The sequence below is a fragment of the Pezoporus flaviventris genome, unplaced genomic scaffold (genome assembly GCF_033815535.1).
Source record: "Pezoporus flaviventris isolate CSIRO_AGI_PZ_B2104156 unplaced genomic scaffold, CSIRO_AGI_Pfla_v1 ptg000193l, whole genome shotgun sequence".
Lineage (NCBI taxonomy): Eukaryota > Metazoa > Chordata > Aves > Psittaciformes > Psittacidae > Pezoporus > Pezoporus flaviventris.
In genome coordinates this window covers 970,363-992,884 of record NW_026892741.1, presented here as the reverse complement: position 1 = coordinate 992,884, position 22,522 = coordinate 970,363, and the positions used below count along the sequence as shown (strand labels likewise).

Sequence of the window (22,522 nt, the reverse complement as noted above, 5' to 3'; positions counted from 1 at the left end):
CGGGTTTTCTGGTTTTGTTTTAAATCTTACCTTTTACTAATTGTGCCATTGATTGATTGCATTTTGATCAGAGGTCTTCAGGAATTGCTGCAGAGATTAAAAAAAGAAATCAGAAATGCTTAAAGCACTCAAAACATTACAGCATTTAGTTTTCTTGGCTCAAACTTCTGTTAAAGCCTCAGAACCAAGAAGTCAAATAAATCCTTACGTTTTAGTGCTGTGTTTTAGGATTCCATTTCATTAGTATGTTTAATATAATCTATGAATAGTGGGCTTTTTAGTGATTCCTACTTATATGATAGATTTTTACAGTGAGCCATCAGTGATGTTCTGTGAAAATGCCATGTGAAAAACACTACTCAGTGTTGAGAATAGATATTGTAAATTAACTGTATGACTAGTACAAGGTGTAGCTGATAGCAGTGTCTTTTGATAAGCTTTCTCACTCATCAGTGATGAGGTACCTAGGCCAGATACAGGAATTTCAGAGTTGTGCCTTCTTCAAAGAAGCTCTTTAAGCAGCATTCCTATGGTGCTTATGTTCAGAGCTTTAAAATTGCCAGATTTTCTTAGTTTTAGAGATACACAATGTAATAAGTGCTACAAATAAATTCCCATTTCAGGCTGAAAAATGCTTCTCCAGAAGATGTGGAATATTATAACTGCCAGCAGGAACTTACAGATGATCTACATAAACAATATCAAATAGTGGAAAGGATAATTGGTATGTGACAAACTTCCAGATGGAAAAGTGTTGAGAATATTACAAGTTTATTGCTTGCATGTTGTTAAGAAATTTAGGTTATTAATATCCCTAACAACTTAGGGCAAAACAAAATCTCTGATGAAAAGAAAAGTTGTCATACTGTCTTTGCTGTGAAACTAGTTCATGTTGTCTTATCACCTAAAATGAGAGCTTTCTTAAAATACAGAAGGAAAATATTGATCTGGTATCTCTGATGCATTTCTGCAGCTCATTCAAATCAGAAATCAGAAGCTGGTTATCCAGATTACTATTGCAAATGGCAGGGTCTGCCTTACTCAGAATGTAGCTGGGAAGATGGTGCTCTCATTGCCAAAAAATTTCAGGCGTGTATTGATGAGTATTTTAGCAGAAATCTATCCAAGACTACTCCATTTAAGGACTGCAAGGTGAGTCTGTAATTTCAATGGATTTATGCAGTTGCAATAATAATAAAAAAAAAAGTTTGACATATTTTATGTATTAAAAAAGATGTACGATATAAAATATTTTTCAGATGTTGTCCAGAACAGTAATAATGATAGCTATAGTTATATTTGTTGCAAATATCATTATTAATAGTCTTTTTAGATATTTGTTCCCTGCTTATTTTATTGCCATTAACAGGTAGAATTGTTTAGTACCTCAGTTTGTTTTAAAACTGACCTTTGTGAATGAGTTCATGTCACTTCTGTTGTGGAATTTAGATTGGCAGCCAAGCTAATTTTAGCTTGCTAATGGGTTAATATTGTTATATAGTCTAGTTGTGATTAATAAAGTCTAGACTTGGTGACCAAACAGATTTCTACTGCTGCTTTGTTTCTATAAGACATGTTGCGTAACTTCACTTAGTAGTAGGAATGATGTTCAATTTGCTTTTGACAGATTCTAAAACAGAGGCCGAGGTTTGTTGCACTAAAGAAGCAACCGTCTTATATTGGAGGACATGAGAGTTTAGAATTAAGAGATTATCAGTTAAATGGACTGAACTGGCTTGCTCATTCATGGTGCAAGTAAGTATAGTCTTCAATTAGTCTTGCTGTTTTTAACTTGAAAGCATTTATAAATTTGTTTGTTTGTTTGTTTGTTTGTTTTTAGAGGGAATAGTTGTATTCTTGCAGATGAAATGGGTCTGGGTAAAACAATACAAACAATTTCTTTTCTGAACTACCTGTTTCACGAACACCAACTGTATGGGCCTTTCTTGCTAGTCGTGCCACTTTCTACCTTGACATCTTGGCAAAGAGAGATTCAAACTTGGGCTCCTCAGATGAATGCTGTTGTTTACTTAGGAGATATAACTAGCAGAAATATGGTGAGTATTTCTTTATATCATTGAAAAAGATTAGTGGTAAACAAGGCATACTTCATGTCCCTGTATTATGCTAATCTCCAATATTTTGATTAGGAATGAGCAAATACTCATTTCAAACATTGTATGTGTTAAAAATGCAAATTAAAAACATAAATTTTGAGCTGATATAAATGTATGTGAAAAATTTCATTCCTGCTTAATAATAAAAAGAATTAAAAATGCGACCTTGCATTTGAAAATAAATTGTCTTTTGTCATGTGATTATTTAGGTGCATAAAATAAATATTTAATCCAGACAGGCAATCTTAATTTGTTTTCTGAAAGGAGGAATGTAAGTAACCTTATCCATTAAAGGTTGAAAAAAAAAAGCAACCCCCCCAAAAAAAAACCCCAAAAAACCTAACTAAACAAAAATCAACAAACACCCCACCACCACTGTTGAATAACTTTTTTTTTAAAGCTTCATGTGTTGTGTTCCTTTTTTGTGATAAGAGTCTTATATGTCACTTAACATCTATATTGCTGTAGTACCTGAAGTCATCCCGATCAATAAGACCATTTTTCTCTACCTTATAGTTCACTTGATTTTTCTTGTAGATAAGAACTCATGAATGGATGCATCCACAGACAAAACGATTAAAATTTAATATACTTCTAACAACTTATGAAATTTTGCTGAAGGATAAGGTAATCACACGTCTTCAGGGAGATAATTTGTAGAATGTAAAACTCCTTTAGAGTTGGCACATATTTGGGTTCTGGGCCATTAAATGGATGGGGAGTATGACAACTTTACTCTTGGAAATATGACAGTGATGTTTTCTTTAAGCACTTCTAGATTCATGTATATATGGTGAGGCTTTCTGCCCCCCCCCCCCCATCAAGTGGGTTAAACTTTTTTTTTTCAGTTTGCTTGAGCTTCACATTGCTGTAATTTCTTTGCATCTCAAAATCTCTACTCTGTTAGGCCATCACCCTGGAACTGAAAAATCAAACCAATCCCTAGCCCCAAACACCTGTGATTCACAGTTCTGAAATCCCATGTTTTATCTTTGTATTTGCGTGTGCAGTATTATTTATATTACTACTCTCTTCATGATAGTAGCACATAGAGTTATTGTTAATCCTAACAGCATATGAAAATTTTAATTTAAAAGGTTGCTTGTTGGCTTTCTATTTCATTTGTTCATACATGCTGGAAAGAAGATAGTTAATAGTGGATTTTAACATTTTTTTTCTTTTGTCAATTGGAAATGTATAGATCAGTTTTTTGCCTACCTCCTCCCCCCCAAGTATAAACATGGGATGCCTGCATAGCCTTTTGTTGAATCTAGCAAACATAAAAACCGTAATTAATACTAAAAACATGTGTCCATTCATTATTAAAATAAAAGGAGTGATGGTGTATATATAACCTCATGTAAAATATCAGAAACTGCATAATATATTAACTTGTATAATGTTTCCCCCCCACCCCCAATTTCTTTAAGTCATTCCTTGGTGGTCTGCATTGGGTATTTATAGGAGTTGACGAAGCTCATCGTTTAAAAAATGATGATTCCCTTCTGTATAAGACTTTAATAGACTTTAAGTCTAATCATCGTCTTCTTATTACTGGAACCCCTCTACAAAACTCCCTCAGAGAGCTTTGGTCTTTGCTGCACTTCATCATGCCAGAAAAGTAAGGAACGTGAAATTTTTTTGTGTGTGTGGTCAAGTTTCTTACAGTGGAATATTGTAGTGATTGGATAATCTGTTAACAGAGATAAAGAATTGCATTGTGAAATAGTTTAAATATTTTATATAAAATAATTGAACACATTTTTCATTCTGCTCCTGATAATTTTGTTGGTAGCTGTTTTAGCAGTCCAAAAAAAAAAAAAAAGGATTGATGCATGACTCAAACCTGAAAAGACGTTTCATCTTAATCTAAAAGGAAACTCACATGGATTTACTCTAGGGAAATAGAATGGGGCTGGGAATGTCTTCTTTTCTTAGTACCATGAGTGAAAACAAGATTGCACTACACTGTCCGTATCCAAGTATCCAGTAGTTCAGTCAGGCAGTGAATTTGCCCTTATAGTTTGCATAGTATAGGTTTATTGTATTGATGTTACTCTACACTGACCTCTGTTTATATCCGAGATAAATAAGATCACATGTTCCTTTTGGATAGCTTGTAAATACATAGCACTGTAGTTCCAATTAGATTTGGAGTTATGCGTTGCATTCACTTCTTCAGAACCTTACAAGCAAGGCCACTAAATCTGTTGTCTGGCACCTATTCTTTATTTGATCGCAAAGTCCATTGTCTTAGTCTGTTAGCACATGGCAGAGAATAATTACATTTTATCTAGTCCATACAAGCTGCAAAAGGTATGCGGTCCGTTCTCTTGCACTTCCTCCAGCTATGCAACTAATTTTTCATGCTGATCTTTAGAAATATAATGGAATTTCTGCAACCTTCTACCATGCAGAAAAGTATAATGTTGGGTTTTTGCTGCAGAAGTTAAAATCCAGTAGTTTGTTTTGAATATTCATTCTGCAAAATTTTGGAAATTTCCATTCTCTTATTTGCATGCAAAATATTTGGAATTTCTTGTGAGATGCAAATTCACAAACTTATTAAATAAAACGGGTGTGGGGAAGAAGTCCGTATGTGTTTGTGCACATGTGGTATATTTATGGTCTTTGTGTGTCTATGATGTTCATGGTATGTCACTATTTTACCTTTATTCTTTCTTATGTTGAAGGTTTTCTTCCTGGGAAGATTTTGAAGAGGAGCATGGCAAAGGGAGAGAGTTTGGTTATGCAAGTCTTCACAAAGAACTTGAACCATTTCTACTCAGAAGAGTTAAAAAAGATGTAGAAAAATCTTTACCTGCCAAGGTTGAACAGATTTTGAGGATGGAAATGAGTGCATTACAGAAGCAATATTACAAGTAAGTAATGACACTTTTTAATTCCTGCAATTTTAATGATATATCTATATGAAAATTTCTGAAGTGTAATAGTTCTCATAATGCAATTTGAACTGGTATTTTGAGAGCTTACATCCTTCCTATTTCCACAAATGGTTAGAAATTACTTTCATTGCACATTCTATATCATAGGTGGATTTTAACCAGGAATTATAAAGCCCTGAGTAAAGGTTCAAAAGGCAGTACCTCAGGATTTTTGAACATCATGATGGAACTCAAGAAGTGTTGTAACCATTGCTACCTCATTAAACCACCAGGTGATAATGAATTCTGTAATAAACAGGAGGCCTTACAGGTAATACCTTTAAAAAAAACCTTTTACTATGCATGCAGTAATATAATTGATGCGGTTTATAACAACATAAATGTTTCTAAAGATCAGGGTTTTTTTTCTGTGACCTTTGAAGTTCATAATTTAAATACTTTCTAAAAACTACTAGATTGAAATCACAAGTTGTCGCTGCACAAGCTATTTTATATTATAAAGTGCTTATCAAAGCTAAAGGATGTTTCATTTGTAACTTGGCACACTAACTACTTAAATTTGTAGCTAAACTCATCAGAAGTGTTCAGAAATTATTGCTAATAATTGCATACTTGTAACAATTATTTCCTTGTCTCATCTGAATAATCTTTGTTAGCTCCAGTTATGAATGATACATCCTTCTTATTTCTGGCATAAAGAATAAAAGCACCTAACTCCAAATTTTTTTATTCCCCAAAATTCTATCCTGAGCCTCTTCAGCTAAAGAGGCCTAATATTGCCAACATTAAATTCAGCGTGCACATGAGTTTCTCTTCTAGTTGTTCCCGCTGGAGCTGAGAAGAGTTAACATTGTAACCTAGGTAAAGCCTGTTGCCCTCTACAAACAAGATTGCTCTCACTTTTATCTTGCCTAAGGAACCTGACTGATTAGGCATTGTTTAAAATTACTTAGCAGGTCAAGTAGCAGTGCTTATTTCTGTTCAAAAGAAAGGAAGTGAGGAGCAAGTAGTACTAAGGTAGTCAGGTAGTCTGTTGTTGTTTATTTGTTAGAAAAGAACTTGAGTCTACACTGTAACTGCTCTAACTCGTAGCACACTATATTTACTTAACATTTTAATGAAATGTTAAGATGCGGTTTTATGAGCCAGAACTGAGAAATGCATTTATTTGAAAAACATGCTAGTCAGTACTCCTGTTGATTTCACTTAGAGTGCTCAGTGCTTTTATGAGTTTTTACAAGATCAGGACTGACTAAATACTTATTAAACTTTCATGTCCCGTTAATGAATGTCTAACCATCTGCAGTGTATGTTAGTGTTGAGGTGAACTTATTTTGCAGTACACATTTTATTGTCTTGTAGCATTTAATACGTAGCAGTGGGAAACTAATCCTTCTTGACAAGCTACTGATTCGTCTACGAGAACGTGGCAACAGAGTACTGATTTTCTCTCAGATGGTGAGAATGCTAGACATCCTAGCGGAGTATTTGAAGTATCGTCAGTTTCCCTTTCAGGTAAGAATTTTGCTGGTAGTCACCAAGAAGCCTTGATCATTACCACTTTATCTTAAGTGTCCTTTTTGAAGAAAGATTTATGAAAATTTTATTTTATGTATAGGAAAAGACTGGCAATTACTCTATGCTAAATAGTATTTTGAAACAAAACTGATGAATTAGAAAGATTGTTGCATTACTCTTATTCCCCCCCTCCCCCCATTTTGGCAATTGAGATTTCAAGTTGCTCCAGTTAGAATATAGTAGTAGTTCCTTTTTAATTATGTTATTCAATATCTTTAGAGACTTGACGGATCAATAAAAGGAGAATTGAGGAAACAAGCCCTGGATCATTTTAATGCAGAAGGATCAGAGGTATGGTATTAGTGGGTGTGTTGTTTTTTTTTAATCTACTCAGCTTTAATTTTTTTCCCCAAGAAATATAACATATATTACACAAAACCTGAATATAGAATAAAGTGAGGGATGTATTGCATTGAAATTCTATTTCTGTTGCCTAGACTATAAGGTTTACAACTCTTAGCAAGCAAACAGAAAAACCCACAACCAAAAAAAAAAAATCAACCAAAACTAAGAGGAGGTTAAATAGGAAACACGGAATTTATGAAAATGGTGTGTAACTAATATAAATACATAGTTGGTTTTTGGTTGGTTTTTTTTAGATTTTTGTCAATGCTCTTTATCAAAGTAATTTTAAGTACTGTATAAAAATGGAATAATTGAATTTATTTTGTTGTGTAGGACTTAATCCTTCAATTTTTATAGGAGCACGAAACTTTTGCACAAGCTTTTGACATTGAAACCCTACTTAGGCAATGGGCAGAATTGCGATGTGTATATCTTTGCATGAAGAAAAGCTATCTTTATTAGCTTAAAAGAGCTAATCTGGCTTCTGTTATCTTAATTTTTTACCTGTTATTTCCTTGCCCCGGAAGAAACTGAAAAACTGATTTCTAGCCATTGTTTGTATACCACTTAAGATTCCTATTTTATTTAGGCTTCCTACTATGGAAGCCATTCCATACCTTTGATAATCTTAGGTCTTTTGTCCTGCACTGACACGGTTTTTCAGCAATAGGAGCATAGCATTTGTCAGTTGCTGCTGAGCTTATGTTTCTGCTATGGAGGAAGAACTTAATTTCATAACATAAATATCAGGTATTTGTTAAATACAAAATTTGGTTCTATTTTAAATATCTAGTCTAGACATCATTGCCTTTTTCTGGAATCCTTGTAGTTGTACTGTACAGTTTTTTAAGATGAAGGGGGGATCCAAACTTCACACTGTATTAAAGAATAGAGGCAAATGATGGAGTTGTGCAGCAATAAAATTATTTCCTGTTATATTCTCTATTTATTTCCTAATAATCAATAAAAAGCCATCTTTTTTTTTCTTTTTTTTTTTCTATTACTGATCTACAATATTAATGACAGTATCAATGACAACTCCAAGGACTTATTCCTAAGCAGTAATGGCTTGCTATTAACTTTTGCTGTATTTAAAACTCAAATTTATTTTCTATTTCACTATTTAATTTCATATGCTTTTTTATTGCCTGTCACATAAGATACTTCTGTAGTCCTTTTTAGTTGTCCCTGAATAACTCCGTATCATCTGCAGACTTTGTCACCCCATTGCTCATGCTCATCTCATTTTCATATTGTTTATGAATATGTTGAAGAGCACTGACCCCTTCAGAACACCTAATTTTCTCTTAACAAAAAAGCAGAGAGACTTGAGCACACATAAGGCTTAACAACAAGGGGGGTTGTATTTCTGGCCAGTGTTTTGCTTGGGTTTTTTCTCCCCAAGTGGCTTTTGCTCATCTTAGGATGCTGCTTCCATTAAACCACAGAGAAGTCAGTAATTGATATCAGTTTGCTTTATACTTATACTGGGTCTGGCTGGGCTGGAGTTAATTGTCTTTATAGCAGCTTGTATGGTGCTGTGGTTTAGTTTTGTGACAGAGCAATATTAATAACACACCAGTGTGTTAGCTGTTGCTGGACAGCGTTTGCATAGTGTCAAGGCCTTCTCACTCTCCCCCCAGTGAATAGATTGCGCAGTACACAAAAGGTTGGGAGGGGACATAACCAGGCAGATGACCCGAACTAAGCAAAGAGATATTCCATGTGAAGGTCCTCAAATGCGTCCAGAGGAGGGCAACAAAGCTGGTGGAAGGGCTGGAAGGCATGTCCTATGAGGGGTGGCTAAGGGCTCTGGGTTTGTCTAGTTTGGAGAAAAGGAGGCTGAGGGGCGACCTCATTGCTCTTTACAGCTTCCTGAGGAGGGGAATTGGAGAAGGAGGTGTTGATCTCTTCCTGGTATCCTGTGACAGAACATGTGGGAATGGTTCAAAGCTGCATCAAGGGGAGGTTCAGACATGACATTAGGAAGTAGGAAGCATTTCTTTACTGAGAGGGTGGTCAAACACTGGAATAGGCTTCCTAGAGAGATAGTTGATGCCCCAAGCCTGTCAGTTTTTAAGAGGCATTTGGACAATGCCCTTCATAACATACTTTAACTTTTGGTCCACCCTGAAGTGGTCAGGCAGTTGGATTACATGATTGATGTAGGTTCCTTCCAGCTGAAATAATCTAGTCTATTCTATTCTAATAGCGATCTACTGGCTCTAGCCATGACAAGCACCTTATTGTATTACAAGTCTAACAAATATTTATGACATACTTAAAGAATTGTATGAGTTCATAGTCTGCTTTAGAGAGCATATAATAAAGAAGTGTCATATTGGTTCCTTGAAGAATATTACATCTTATATATATAAAGCTATTTATTGTTTTATAATTTCAGGACTTCTGCTTTTTGCTGTCTACCAGAGCTGGAGGATTAGGTATAAATTTGGCATCTGCTGACACTGTAGTAATATTTGATTCTGACTGGAATCCACAGAATGATCTGCAAGCACAGGCTAGAGCTCATAGGATTGGACAGAAGAAACAGGTATGCAGATTTGTCTTTTAAACTCCAAACTTAAAGGAAGATTTCATATGGTAGCCATAAGCTGTCTGTCTGGGCGATTGCAGTCCTCATGTATTTTGAAAATAACTAATATTTGCCAAGAATTTCTAAAAAACTTTTAATAATGCTAATTTGCCTTTAAAAAGAATTGGCCAGCCCCAGGTTCAATCTGTGCATGAGATGAATCATGAGTTTCAAGCTCTTGCCCTAGAATCTCAGGGAATAAGAGAGGTAATTATTGACAGCTGAAAATCCAGTTGGTTGGAAATGTTGATAAAAATTAAGAAGTCTTAAATAATATGATGTGAATCAAAGGTCTTCTCTTAAGACCAAATTGATTTCTCAGGCAGCTGAAGATTTCTGTTCTAAGGTGAAGATAAACTAAGTACTTTGAAGAACGCTGGGATGGTTGTTCACTGGATCTGCTGCGGTACTGTGTCAGTCTGATTTTATAACTGATACTCTTGGGGAAGTGACAGGGTAATTTATTTGAAAGTTTGTGCAGTTCTGTGAAATGGGACATGTTCTCAGTGTCACTGTATCTAAGCTAGTGAAACAACTGCTTACTACCTCTGAGGAGCCAGAGACTGGGATTTGAAAAAGGTCTGACTTCAGAAAAAGTACAGCTGGCATACGCTAGCAGAAATGTGTGGTTATTTACTGGTAATTTTGCTGCTAATTACTCCTTAAAAGAAGATTTTTAACCAGGGTGAAGACTGCTATTATATAATTTAGCTATAGGGAAGAAGGACTTATTCGTTTGGTTTCTTTGTTGTGTTTTGCTTGGTTTGGGTTTTTTTTATAAAGCCAGTCTACTCGGAGGGATCAGGGAGGATGACTTGGCTCCTTCAAATGCAGTTCCGGGAACTGTTGAGAAAGTAATCAACGTGCATTAGGGTTACTTGCCCTGACAGGACATGGTAATGAAATAAATTCACATTGAACATTTTAGATTGGATATAAGGAAGGAGTTCTTTACTGTAAGGGTGGTGAGGCACTGGAATGGCTTGCCCAGGGAAGTTGTGAATGTTCCATCCCTGGCAGTGTTCAAAGCCAGGTTGAACAGAGCCTTGGGTGACATGGTTTAGTGTGAGGTGTCCCTGCCCATGGCAGGGGAGTTGGAACTAGATGATCTTAAGGTCCTTTCCAACCCTAATTATTCTATGATTCTATATGGAGAGATTGCACAGTGGCCATAGGATATGGATGGGTAGGGAGAAGAGTTGTGGACTTGTCCCATGTTCATTTGCATCATGTCATTCTAGAAAATAGCTGCTGTATTTGAGGCGCATCCATTTTACTTAAATACTTCATAGTTCTCTTTGGGTTTCTTTCTTGCAAAAGACTTCAAATAGTAATCAGTTATAACACATTTCCTTGTGGCTATGCTTGTGCCTAATCACAGAAGTTTAAAGAGGATTTCCTTCTTTTATTTTTTTTAAATAATTTATATAGAAACTGTGGTAACATGATTGACTGGTTTCATATATGAAATACTAGTTTAGTAAGATTTAGAAGATTTGTAATCACAACTAACTTTTCTCCCTGTTGTTGCTCGATTTATGAGCTTGTAAATAAAGCCTTTTTTATGATGCATAGGTTAATATTTATCGGCTAGTCACGAAAGGATCAGTAGAAGAAGACATTCTTGAAAGAGCCAAGAAAAAGATGGTGTTAGATCACTTAGTAATTCAGAGAATGGACACTACAGGGAAAACTGTACTACATACAGGCTCTACTCCTTCCAGGTATATTTGTTTATTCTTTCATATTTATGCTTAAGTATGCCTGACTATTTGAGTAAAAAATGCAAGTCATTTCACTTGGCTAATAAAAGCAAAAAATATGTGGTAAGGAGTTATGTAAGTAAAGACTGCAAAACATATTAAATATATTGTCTTTGTACATATGTTTTTACATATTAAATATAGCATTTATTTAAGTCAAAAAGTAGTTTTATTGACTCGGGGTTATAGGAATTTAAAAAAGTTCACAAAATTAAAGTGTTTATCTGAAATGTTCTGTATTTCAGCTCAACACCTTTTAATAAGGAAGAATTATCAGCAATTTTGAAGTTCGGTGCTGAGGAACTTTTTAAAGAACCTGAAGGGGAAGAAGAGGAGCCTCAGGTAAATGAAATGCTTCATCTACACTTGATGGACAGAGAAACTACAAATACATATGAATTGTTTTGTTGTAAAGAGAAACTTCTGTTTCAGGAAATGGATATAGATGAAATCCTGAAGAGGGCTGAAACTCGAGAAAATGAGCCAGGCCCAATAACTGTAGGAGATGAATTGCTTTCACAGTTCAAGGTATTGCTCTGTTCCTATTCATCCTCATTCTTATGAAACAGGTGCAGCAACAACTCAACTCTTTGGCATAGAATGTCTTTTCACTTATACAGGGTAATTACTGCCAGTGCAAGCATTTAAAAATACATGGCATATTTTCCTAACAAAATAAGAAAGAGATTTACAAATACATTAGTCTTTGATTCAGTTGTTGCAATACTGAGGAGGGCTGTTTTTCATTTAATGCTTTATGCTGTTGTCCTGGGTTCAGCAGTGGCAGTCATTTTTCTCCTTCTTGGTAGCTGGTGCAGTGCTGTGTTCTGACTTTCAGCCTGGGAACAGAGCTAAGCACCACTTAGCACTTTCAGAAGCGGTACTTCTGAAAACAGAGAATAAAGTTTGGATTTCTTAGTTTATGACTTTTAGAAATTCCTTTCAGCCCCCATGTAAATATGAATGCCAAAGAATGCTTAACACTTAACATTTAAAATATTAAGTGGGTCCAAATTGTGTGTGAGGGCATGGGGGGGGGGGGGGGGGGATCTTTTTGTTGTTGTTGTTTAGGTTTGGTGTGTGTGGTGTGGTTTTGCTTGGTTTTGTTTAAAGCAGTGCAGGAGGTTTTTTAGATCAGTAGAGTATTAAATCACTTTCCTAATCATTCATTTGCAATATATTGTGTTTTCTGTATTATTATAATTTCATATTAACTCAGGCGTTTGGTTAGACTTGCTTTCTGCTTTGAAGGAAATAAATAATAATCACAACTATTGGGGAGGCATTTCATAGTGCTTCTATTTTAGATTCTCATCTTTATATTCAGCCACGTTGCATGGAGTATGTGCGTTTCATATATGAAAATACTTTCATTAGAGACAGTGCTTCATGAAGCATTTTATATGTGTACATTTTGTGTATATATAAATAAATGAACTATGCCATTCTGGACTAAGTTTTCCTAAAATATTAATTACTGACTCTTTGTTTAAATAAAATCATGTATTAATTTGGTGAAAATACATACGTTCCAATACATAAGGTTGCTAACTTTTCCAATATGGATGAAGATGACATTGAGTTGGAACCAGAACAAAATTTAAGAAACTGGGAAGAAATCATTCCAGAAGTCCAGCGGCGACGAATAGAAGAGGAGGAAAGACAAAAAGAGCTCGAAGAAATATATATGCTCCCAAGGATGAGAAACTGTGCAAAACAGGTATCTCTGGGGTTTGACCAGTTAACTTTGTTTTTTGTTGGTGGTGATGGTTGGTTTGTTTTTTCATTACTCTTCTTTTGGCTTGTACTTTTGGGTTGGGTGATTTTCACACATGACACCCCCCACGCCTACTCCCTCCCTCATTTTTGGCAGGCTAGATAACACATTGAAAAAATGTTTTGGTCACATAGCTTTGAACTACCTAACCTGAAATTCCAGATCAGCTTTAATGGAAGTGAAAGGAGACACAGTAGGAGCAGAAGATATTCCGGATCTGATAGTGACTCCATCTCAGAAAGAAAACGACCAAGAAAACGTGGACGACCACGAACTATTCCTCGCGAAAATATTAAAGGATTTAGCGATGCAGAGATTAGGCGGTAAGATGGGGGGGAGGGACGTGCATGTTTAAAGGGACAAAACATATTTTTTTATAATTTTAGAGTTTGAAAATGTGGAAAACAGTCTGGTTATCCTGAACTTAGTTAAAAAGTTTTATTCTAGGCATTTAAGGCTTTACTCTGCAGTTTGGGGTGCTAGCATAAGGAACTGTTATGTCCATAATTCGGACATTTGGTTTGAAAAATGTTTCCAGTTGTTTTACAGTCTTCTAATAGGTATTATTCTTCCTGTATCCCCTGAAGGCAGTGATTTTAAAAAACAGTTTCAGTTTCTAAAATGGGTGAGTTTATTTTTTAACCCCACAAACAAAATATTGAAATTCCCATCGTTTGACCTAAAAACTGTAGTTGAAGAAACAATAGACATGTTTTTGTGGAAATGCCTACAAAAGATTTAGTGAGTTTTGTTTTAATTTTCTTGCCGTTGTAATTGAATTCATGTTATATAATGATTTTTAAACTAAAAGAAAAAAATAATCAATTTTGATAAGTTGTTGTGGTTTAACCTTGGTAGGCAGCTAAGCACTACACAGCTGCTCATTCAGTCTCCCCAGAAGGATTGGGGAGAGAATCAGAAGGGTAAAAATGAGAAAAAAAGTCGTGGGTTGAGATAAAGATAGTTTAATAGGCAAAGCAAAACAAGGAATTCATTCACTACTTCCCATGAGCAGGCAGGTAATATCCAGAAAGCAGGGCTCCATCATGCATAACAGTTACTTGGAAGGCAGATACCATAACACCAAACGTCCCCTCTCCCTCCTTCTTCCCCCAGCTTTCTATTGCTGAGCATGACATCATGTGATGTGGAATATCCCTTGGGTCAGTTGGAGTCAGCTGTCCTGGCTGTGTCTCCTCCTAACTTCTTGTGTACCCCCAGCCTACTTGCTGGTGGGATGGTGTGAGGAGCAGAAAAGGGCTTGACTCTGTGTAAGCACTGCTCAGCAATAACAAAAACATCCCTGTGTTAGCAATACTGCTTTGGTCAAAAATCCAAAACATACTAGCAGGTATGGTGCCCTGGAGAAAATTAACTTTATCTAAACAAAAAACAGTACATAACTGAATCTGTACATCTGGTCCCATCAATATTTGGTGCTAAAAAATGCTTCTGTGATAGAAGGAGGAGAAATTATTTTGCTTTACTTTGCTTGGTTTGTGAAATGCTACTTTGCTTCTGGAATTCAAGCATTCATGCTTCTCTAAAATAATGTAAAGCTTATAAAATATGTTTGATTATATAAATAGCCTTAAAGACCCTTGTTTCCTTTTCATCTAACATATGCTTTTTGTCATATGTTTGTCAAACAAAAAGCAGCTTTTTGTTTGCTGCTTTTGTCTGGGGTATTGTGCTTGCATTCCTTTATCTTTCATGTTATGTTTTCTTAAGTCTTAAAATCACCTTAAAGTTGTAGCTAGCTCCTCTTTATTATGAGAGGCCTAACATAATCTCTGATCTCTCAATTTACTGTAAATCCACATTTGTTTTTTTTTTTATTAGACACATCACATTGCTGAATTTTTTGTCTTCTGAAACTAATTAGTAATTTTTGAAATAAATTCTATCTTCTGTTGTTTTATTTGCATCATTTATTAAACCAAATAGAACTGGCTTTAAATGTGGGTTATCTTGGTATACTAAGCTGTCCTGCTCTCTAGTTCTTATTTTCTTTGCATTGTCCACATTGTTCCTTGTACTAAGACTTTACAAATACATTTTTAAAACCAGTGTAGTTAAGCATACATTTTTTAACTGCAAAATTATTTTCTGTTACTAGATTTATCAAGAGTTACAAAAAATTTGGTGGCCCACTTGAAAGGTAAACTTATTTTATTATATTTGTATAGCAACTTAAAACCTTGTTTTCATTAAAATTAGAACAGTGCACCAAGAAACCTTAGGCTGAAGAGAAAATGGTGTGCTTAATCTTTTGCCTTGACTATAACATGAATTTAATTTTTTTTTTCCCTTTCTTCATACATGGCATGTATGTAGACAGCCAGTTCAATCTTTAAATTTTGTAAGACTGCTTGGGGTTTTTTTATACTTCATGTACTGTCTTGTTCAGTCTACATTAGTGACAATTGTTCAGTTTTCTTGTTTGATAACAATGGATAAACCCATAGGCTTTCAACAGACTAACTGCTAGTTTTGCATTTTTCTCATTGTCAGTTCTTATTTTAAGCTTTCTGTATTACTCTGTATTTTGAGAATAACTTCCCACCTTCATTTTCTTTAATAGTATTTATAGCCTATATGATCTTATTATATAGTTCCTTTTCTATTTGAAAGAATGTGTAGTAATATAACTTAAAACTGTATAGTTAGGGACCTTTATAGTTCCTGTTGTATTGTCCTCTATGTGAAACACCCTTTTTTATAGTTTCTATATTCTTTTCTATAGCTGCTTTTAACTGCATGGATGAAAACTGTACACAGCATAGCAAGTGTGGGTGAATGATAAATTACACGTTCACTTCTCTAATTTCAAAATCTGAAGGACTCATTCATAATATTAAAGTTTTAGAGCTGTAAAGACATATTTGTTTTCTTACAGGTTAGATGCTATAGCTAGAGATGCTGAGCTAGTTGATAAATCTGAGATGGACCTTAGACGGCTGGGAGAACTTTTACATAATGGATGCATTAAGGCTTTAAATGACAATTCCTTTGGACAGGAAAGAGCAGGTAAAGTGTGCTTGGGGGGGTGGAGGAGAGGAATAAAAATTGTCAAGAGATCTGTTACTTTTAATAATAATTTAATTAATTTTAAATAATAATTTAATTATTAATTTTAATAACAATTTAATAATTTTGATAATAATTCTTTCACTCTGATTAGAACAAAACAATAGTGTTAGGGGAAAAGATTAACAAAGTGTTAACATGCTAGGTGATATAGAAAAAATTATTGTAGTAAAAACTCTTTAGTTTTGTTTATTGTCCCCTTTTCCCTAAGTGAATCATCGCAGTAGAATGCAGCATGCTTTTGCTTTACTGTGAAATTTAAAATTAGTCTTCTATTATTATCTGAAAGACCTTGAGATTCTGGAGATTAATTAAAGCATTTGATTATGAAGAAGTCTTTTACTAGAATTGAACGTCTGCTGCTATAGCATCGAACTTTTTTTTTTTTTTTGTGCTTGTTTATAATATACACATAGTGGCTAAATATTTTAATAATTTGGTCCTTTATTTTAAGTGGGTAGACTTGGGAAAGTTAAAGGCCCAACATTCCGAATATCAGGAGTGCAGGTGAACGCAAAGCTAGTCATCTCTCATGAAGAAGAGTTGGCACCATTGCACAAATCCATTCCTTCAGATCCAGAAGAAAGGAAAAGGTATTGTGTGGCATGTTCCTCTCTCCCTTGCTAAGGTTGAGAAGATTGCTCATTTATTTTTCTAATTTATTTCTACTAGGTATGTCATCCCATGCCACACTAAGGCAGCTCATTTTGATATTGATTGGTGTAAGGAAGATGATTCCAATCTGTTAATAGGTATCTATGAATATGGCTATGGCAGCTGGGAAATGATAAAAATGGACCCTGATCTCAGTTTGACACAGAAGGTATGTCATCTACAAAATTTCATCAAGGATTTTTTTTTTTTATTATTATTTTTTTACAGGTAACAATGCTAAAAGAACAATTACTGAAAGAGCTTATTTTATGATAACTGAAAATGCACAGAAGTTAGGTCAGTTGTACTCCTTTGTATTCTGGTAAATTATTAGATTTCAAGATTTTGTGTATTCAGTTGATGTATGCCTTCTTAGAACCTGTTATGTTTCTGTATTTCTATTTATTTGGATCTCTTGTCACTTGGGTTCTTTCTCTTCTATCTTTTGCTTCCCTAGTTTAAATGCTCTAGTTTTGTTAATTTTATTCTCGATCTTTTGGAGGGAAGGTTGTTTTGGGGTTTTACTTTGGTTTTCCTGTCCCTGGTTTCTTTGCTTGAAACTCATTCGCAACATGAGAATAGTTATACTCATCATATTAGAATTAGCGCAATAGCTGCTTAGAAGTAGTGAGAAACATAGGGAAAGACTGGAGTGAAGCAAACTCGGTGACATTGCCAGCAACCTGTAACTTTGGGATTTGAGGAGCCAGGGTTGTATACAAAGCTGTTTAATGATATCCTGCCCCTGCCTTCCATTTAGTTGCTTGTTTTATGAAACCACTAATTTATATTTTTGGCTTCTGAAATATCCTGTGTTAATGAGTTAATGCATTTAGACGCACAAAGCAGAGCTAGGAGACCTGTGTATGACAGTAATACAGGAGCTCTGCATTTTTTAGATAAACTATGAGAGTGGAAACAAAGCAGAGCTAGGAGACCTGTGTATGTATGACAGTAATACAGGAGCTCTGCACTTTTTAGATAAATTATGAGAGTGGAAACAAAAATCTGAGGCTAGTTTCTTGTAAACTTTGTGAGATCATTTCCAAGACTACATTATTTGTGTGTTTGGGGAAAAAATAAAACATTTCAGAAATTTTTCATTCCTTGAAGCATGTTGGCATATTGGTCAGTTATAGTTGGATTGGGGTTTTTTTTACCTTTTTTTTTTAATTCAGCTTTTCCTGTTCCCAGTGTTCAAGACTAGCAGCTTCCTAATTTGATAATGTGTACTTTTAGTCGATGCTACCATTGCTTTTCTCAGATTTTACCTGATGATCCAGATAAGAAACCCCAAGCCAAGCAGTTACAGACCCGTGCAGATTACCTCATTAAATTGCTGAATAAAGACCTTGCAAGAAAAGAAGCACAAAGACTTACTGGTGTAGTAAGTAAAGCTTGATATTCAGTACCGAGATAACATAATGTTTATGGGCATGTCAGCAGATACTTGTTTTATTCTTACTTCCACTCTTCTTCGCTTTGTGTAATTTTTCTCTGTATTGCTAATTATATTATATGAGGCTAATTCAAGGAGTGAATTGCAAGTTTAATATTGTTTTATTCTCTCTTATTTGTGTATATTCTCTACTGTTACATTAGGCTCAGTCTCCAGTCCTGAGAAAAGTCGTGGTCATTAGTGGCAATAAATAAAATTAATGCTTTCTTTAACATAAAAACCAAATCTTTTTCTGCAACTGTGGTTCAAAGACACTTGTTGGTTGACATACTAAAGGTACTAATTTGCATTCAGGGCAATTTAAAGAGGAGGAAAACAAGAACTAAGAAGAACAGAGCAACAAAGGCTGCAAAAATTAAGGAAGAAATAAAAAGTGACTCCTCATCACCACCCTCAGAAAAATCTGATGAAGATAACGAGGTAAACGTCCTTCATATGGTAAAAATGGCTATTCAGTTGCTTCTATTAGTAACGCTCTTTCTGTTTGATCTTCTGTTTGACTTAATAAAATTGAAGTGCTTGAATGGCATTCTCCTTCTGTGGTAGCTAATATTGCATCAATATAATCACATGGAAGATGATATCTACTTTAATTTAATAAGCTTGTAGTTCAGACATTATGATTAGTTTTCCAAATTATGATATCATAAAATAAAGTTGCCACCCAGTTACAAGTGATATTGTGCAATTTCAATATTCTTTAAAGACTTGAGCATTGTATCTGCTAGAAATACAATTTTTAATGTAACATCTGAAAATAAAACTAACATTTCTGACTAATCCATTATTACTACTGATGATGATTCTTCAGCTAGCAACTTAAGTTCAGGCTCAGGAAAAAAAATCAAGCTTGGTTAGTAAGAACAGCGCGAATAAATGATGTTTTGAGACATGCTAGTAAATGCTTCTGTTTATCTCAGAGTTTTCATTATACTAATAGACCACTTAACTTTGTTATGTTTTTATGATGTATTCCTTTACTCCTCTGTTTTTGTTGGGTCATTTATTTAAATTTATCACACAGCAGAAACCACTAGAGAGAAATAAAAAAACCCAACACAACAATAAAAAAAACAGATGATATTTAGGGGCCATGATGCACCTAATATTCTGATTTTGAAGTAGCTGAAAGAACAGCAGATTCTTCAGAACACCTCTAGAAAAAAAGAAAGTTGGAACTATGTTCCCTTTTCCTGTAGCTGTAAATGTTTAATTTGTGGTCAGTAAAAGGTTACTGGAACAAAGCTAACCAGAACACAGGTCTTTAATCATCACCATGCCCTGAAAAATCAGCTCAGTCTTGTGATGCCTACTTCCTTATTGTTTTTAGCTCTTTGCAGCTTAACTACCTTTTACAGGAGCAGATTTCTTTGGGGATTTGAAAGTTAAATGGACTTAATTTCTCACACCCCCCATTATCCCTGCCCAATCAGTACTTGTTTTGTGTCACATCAAGGAAATGAGTAGTCCTCATTTTGTTTCATAACTGCATCCAGTTCCATTTGATAGGTGTTAAACCAAAGTCTAAAGAGATCACACACAGATAAAAAGTACATTTTAATCTGATGGTTACAAAACTTGTATAGTTAGGAAATCAATTTGATGACATATATGCTTATGTATTGCAGAATGAGATTGTTACAGTGAAGCATCCACATAAAAAAATAAAAGCAGAAGAAGAAAATGAAGAAAAGCCTGAGCCAGATATTGGTATAAAAAAGGAAGCTGAAGAAAAAAGAGAGACAAAGGAAAAAGAAAATAAGAGGGATTTGAAAAGGGAGAAAAAAGAAAAAGAGGATAAGAAAGAATTAAAAAATATTAAAGAAAAGAGAGAAAACAAATTAAAAGAATTCACACTGAAAGAAAAAGAAGCAAAGGAAGTAAAGGTAACTAGGTTTATTTTTCTTATATAGTACTAGAAAAGGCCAACAGGTTTCTGTGAATGATTTTGAGTAGAAAAGGTATTTCGAATCATTTACTTTACAGCTCTCATTTCATTGAAATCTTTTTCATCATTTGAAGTTTTATTTTTGCTGCTTGTAACTCTAAGGGCAGGCAACTGAAATAGGAAATTGCCTCTTTAAGATGCATAGCTTAGTGGGACTTGAGAGTACAAGGGGTACAAGAAATTTGTCCATTCTCCTCTGTCCTTTGGAGAGAGAAAAGTAAAGGTGCTGTCACTGAATGTCAGATTTTTTTTTTGTTATTGAAGAGAATACGGAAATTACAGTGATTGCCTAATTGCAGTATAATTCCAACCCCCAAATAAGGTTTGCTTATCAGATACATTTTCATATTTTGTTCTTAGGTAAATGAAATCAAATCTGAAAATAAAGAAAAAAATAAAAAAGTTTCATTGTTGGATATTCCAGTTCATATTACTGCAACTAGTGAACCAGTTCCTATATCTGAAGAATCTGAAGAACTGGATCAGAAGACATTCAGTGTGGTATGTCCCTTGTTGATAACTTTTTTTACACTTGATATTCTAAATGAACACAATTTCTGATGTTCTTGATTCTGCTATTAGGCTTTATAACACAGATATCTCTTGCCAGTAAAAGATTAGATCTGTGAAGGTTTATCGACACTATACTAAAGTCAGCAGTTCTGTTTTATTGCATTCATGCAGTATAGTGAAGAGTATTTGTTTAGTTGTCTGTGCTCTAAATAGTTTTAAAATACAGACTGTGAAGATCCATCCTCAAGAATAATTCGTGGATACTGCTTCTTAAAGGACAGAAGTGAATGAATTTTAAAGCAGTTGCTGTGGTGTCTGGCTGGGCCTTATCAAGTACCTCTTTGTTCTTTGCAAGCTAACGAGAAATGAAGTTTCAAAGTTGCGCTTGAAGTATTACAGACTTGTTGCATTAGAGAGAGGAAGGAACAAATCTATTCTGGAAGGTATATTCTTCATTACGCCATAGTCAAATGTAATCTAATTAGCATGTTTACCTTTTTAAATGGAAATTACTGCTGTGGGTTGTTGAGGCTAACTCATTTAACTTCTTGTCTAACTTGTGACAGGTAAAACTGTGCATTTCATCTTTTTACCTTACCACTGTGACTAAATGTAATGAGTTGAGAGTTTATGGGTGAGAATTAACAGAGAGGCTAATATGGGAGACACTGTTGTGGGTGTTTACTATAGGCCACCTGATCAGGAGGAAGAAGTTGATGAGGCCTTCTATGGGCAGCTGGAAATAGCCTCACAGTCCAAGGCACTGGTTCTTCTGGGGGACTTAAACCACCCAGTTAGTTCTTGGAGGGGCAACATGGCCCAGCACACACAGTCCAGGGAGTTCTTGCACATCATGGAAGATAACTTTTTGTTACAAGTGGTAGAGGAGCCAAGGAGGAAAGGTGTGTTGCTGGACCTTGTACTAACAAATCAGGAGGGAATTGGTTGAAAACGGAAAGCTTGGGGGCAGCCTTAGCTGTAGTGATTATGAGATGGTGGATCCTGCGTGGGGGAAGCAAAACAGTAAGCAGAATTTGAACCTTAAGCTTCCCGAGAGCTAACATCAGTTTCTTCGAAGACCTACTTAGAGGAATCCCGTGGGATAGGGCTCTAGAAGAGAAGGAAGTCCGAGAGAGATGGTTGATATTTAAACACCACTTCCTCCAAGCTCAAGACCAGTGTATACCTATCATGAAGAAATCAAGCAAAGGGGGCAGGAGACCTGCATGGATGAGCAGACAGCTCCTAGTTAATTTCAAATAGAAGAAAGAAATTTATGACAAGTGGAAAAAGGGACAGACCACGTGTGAGGACTATAGGAAGGTCATCGGGGTATGCAGGGTGTCGTGGTTTAAACCCAGTCAGGCAACTTGTTCACTCACTCCCAGTGAGTGGTGCCGGGCTGACAACAATCGAGGGCCCCCCCCCCCTCCCCCCCGGGGCTCTCCCCTACCCCGCTCCCGGAGGAACGGGGAGGAGGATTGAAAGGGTGCAACTCCTACGAGTTGAGACAAGAACAGTCCAGCAACCAATGTACAACACAAATCACCACCGCTACTACCAACTACAACAATGATAAGAGAAAATAACAAGGGAAGAGAATACAGTACCACCGGCCAAGAAACGAGTCCCACCCGGAAGCCCGTGTCCTTCCGGGTAACTCCCAGTTACCCCCCACCCCGGGCATGACGTGCTGTGGTATGGAATACCTCCTTAGCTAGCCCGGGTCAGGCGCCTCAGCTCTGCTTCCTCACAGCTTCCCCTCCTCCCTGGCAG

General features: G+C 35.5%; 1 protein-coding gene and 1 long non-coding RNA gene across 8 annotated transcripts in view; one reads left to right on the top strand and one right to left on the bottom strand.

The window, feature by feature from the left end:
- LOC133262199 (uncharacterized) overlaps nt 1–22,522 on the bottom strand; it is a 170,183-nt gene that overhangs the window by 72,625 nt on the left and 75,036 nt on the right. The gene's annotated exons all lie outside the window — the stretch shown is intronic.
- LOC133262195 (chromodomain-helicase-DNA-binding protein 1-like) overlaps nt 1–22,522 on the top strand; it is a 110,403-nt gene that overhangs the window by 53,079 nt on the left and 34,802 nt on the right. For 6 of the 7 annotated variants that reach the window (XM_061441146.1, XM_061441149.1, XM_061441144.1 and 3 more), the window contains 24 exons: nt 624–724; nt 974–1,152; nt 1,628–1,755; nt 1,841–2,057; nt 2,655–2,744; nt 3,548–3,738; nt 4,811–4,999; nt 5,171–5,333; nt 6,386–6,538; nt 6,821–6,892; nt 9,351–9,500; nt 11,118–11,266; nt 11,551–11,647; nt 11,738–11,833; nt 12,849–13,025; nt 13,245–13,405; nt 15,202–15,243; nt 15,982–16,112; nt 16,627–16,765; nt 16,845–16,995; nt 18,091–18,213; nt 18,580–18,705; nt 19,914–20,171; nt 20,594–20,734. In XM_061441146.1, coding sequence (XP_061297130.1) covers nt 624–724; nt 974–1,152; nt 1,628–1,755; nt 1,841–2,057; nt 2,655–2,744; nt 3,548–3,738; nt 4,811–4,999; nt 5,171–5,333; nt 6,386–6,538; nt 6,821–6,892; nt 9,351–9,500; nt 11,118–11,266; nt 11,551–11,647; nt 11,738–11,833; nt 12,849–13,025; nt 13,245–13,405; nt 15,202–15,243; nt 15,982–16,112; nt 16,627–16,765; nt 16,845–16,995; nt 18,091–18,213; nt 18,580–18,705; nt 19,914–20,171; nt 20,594–20,734 — 3,424 coding nt within the window. The remainder of the gene's footprint in view (nt 1–623; nt 725–973; nt 1,153–1,627; nt 1,756–1,840; nt 2,058–2,654; nt 2,745–3,547; nt 3,739–4,810; nt 5,000–5,170; nt 5,334–6,385; nt 6,539–6,820; nt 6,893–9,350; nt 9,501–11,117; nt 11,267–11,550; nt 11,648–11,737; nt 11,834–12,848; nt 13,026–13,244; nt 13,406–15,201; nt 15,244–15,981; nt 16,113–16,626; nt 16,766–16,844; nt 16,996–18,090; nt 18,214–18,579; nt 18,706–19,913; nt 20,172–20,593; nt 20,735–22,522) is intronic. The other variant, XM_061441148.1, reaches the window with a different exon arrangement.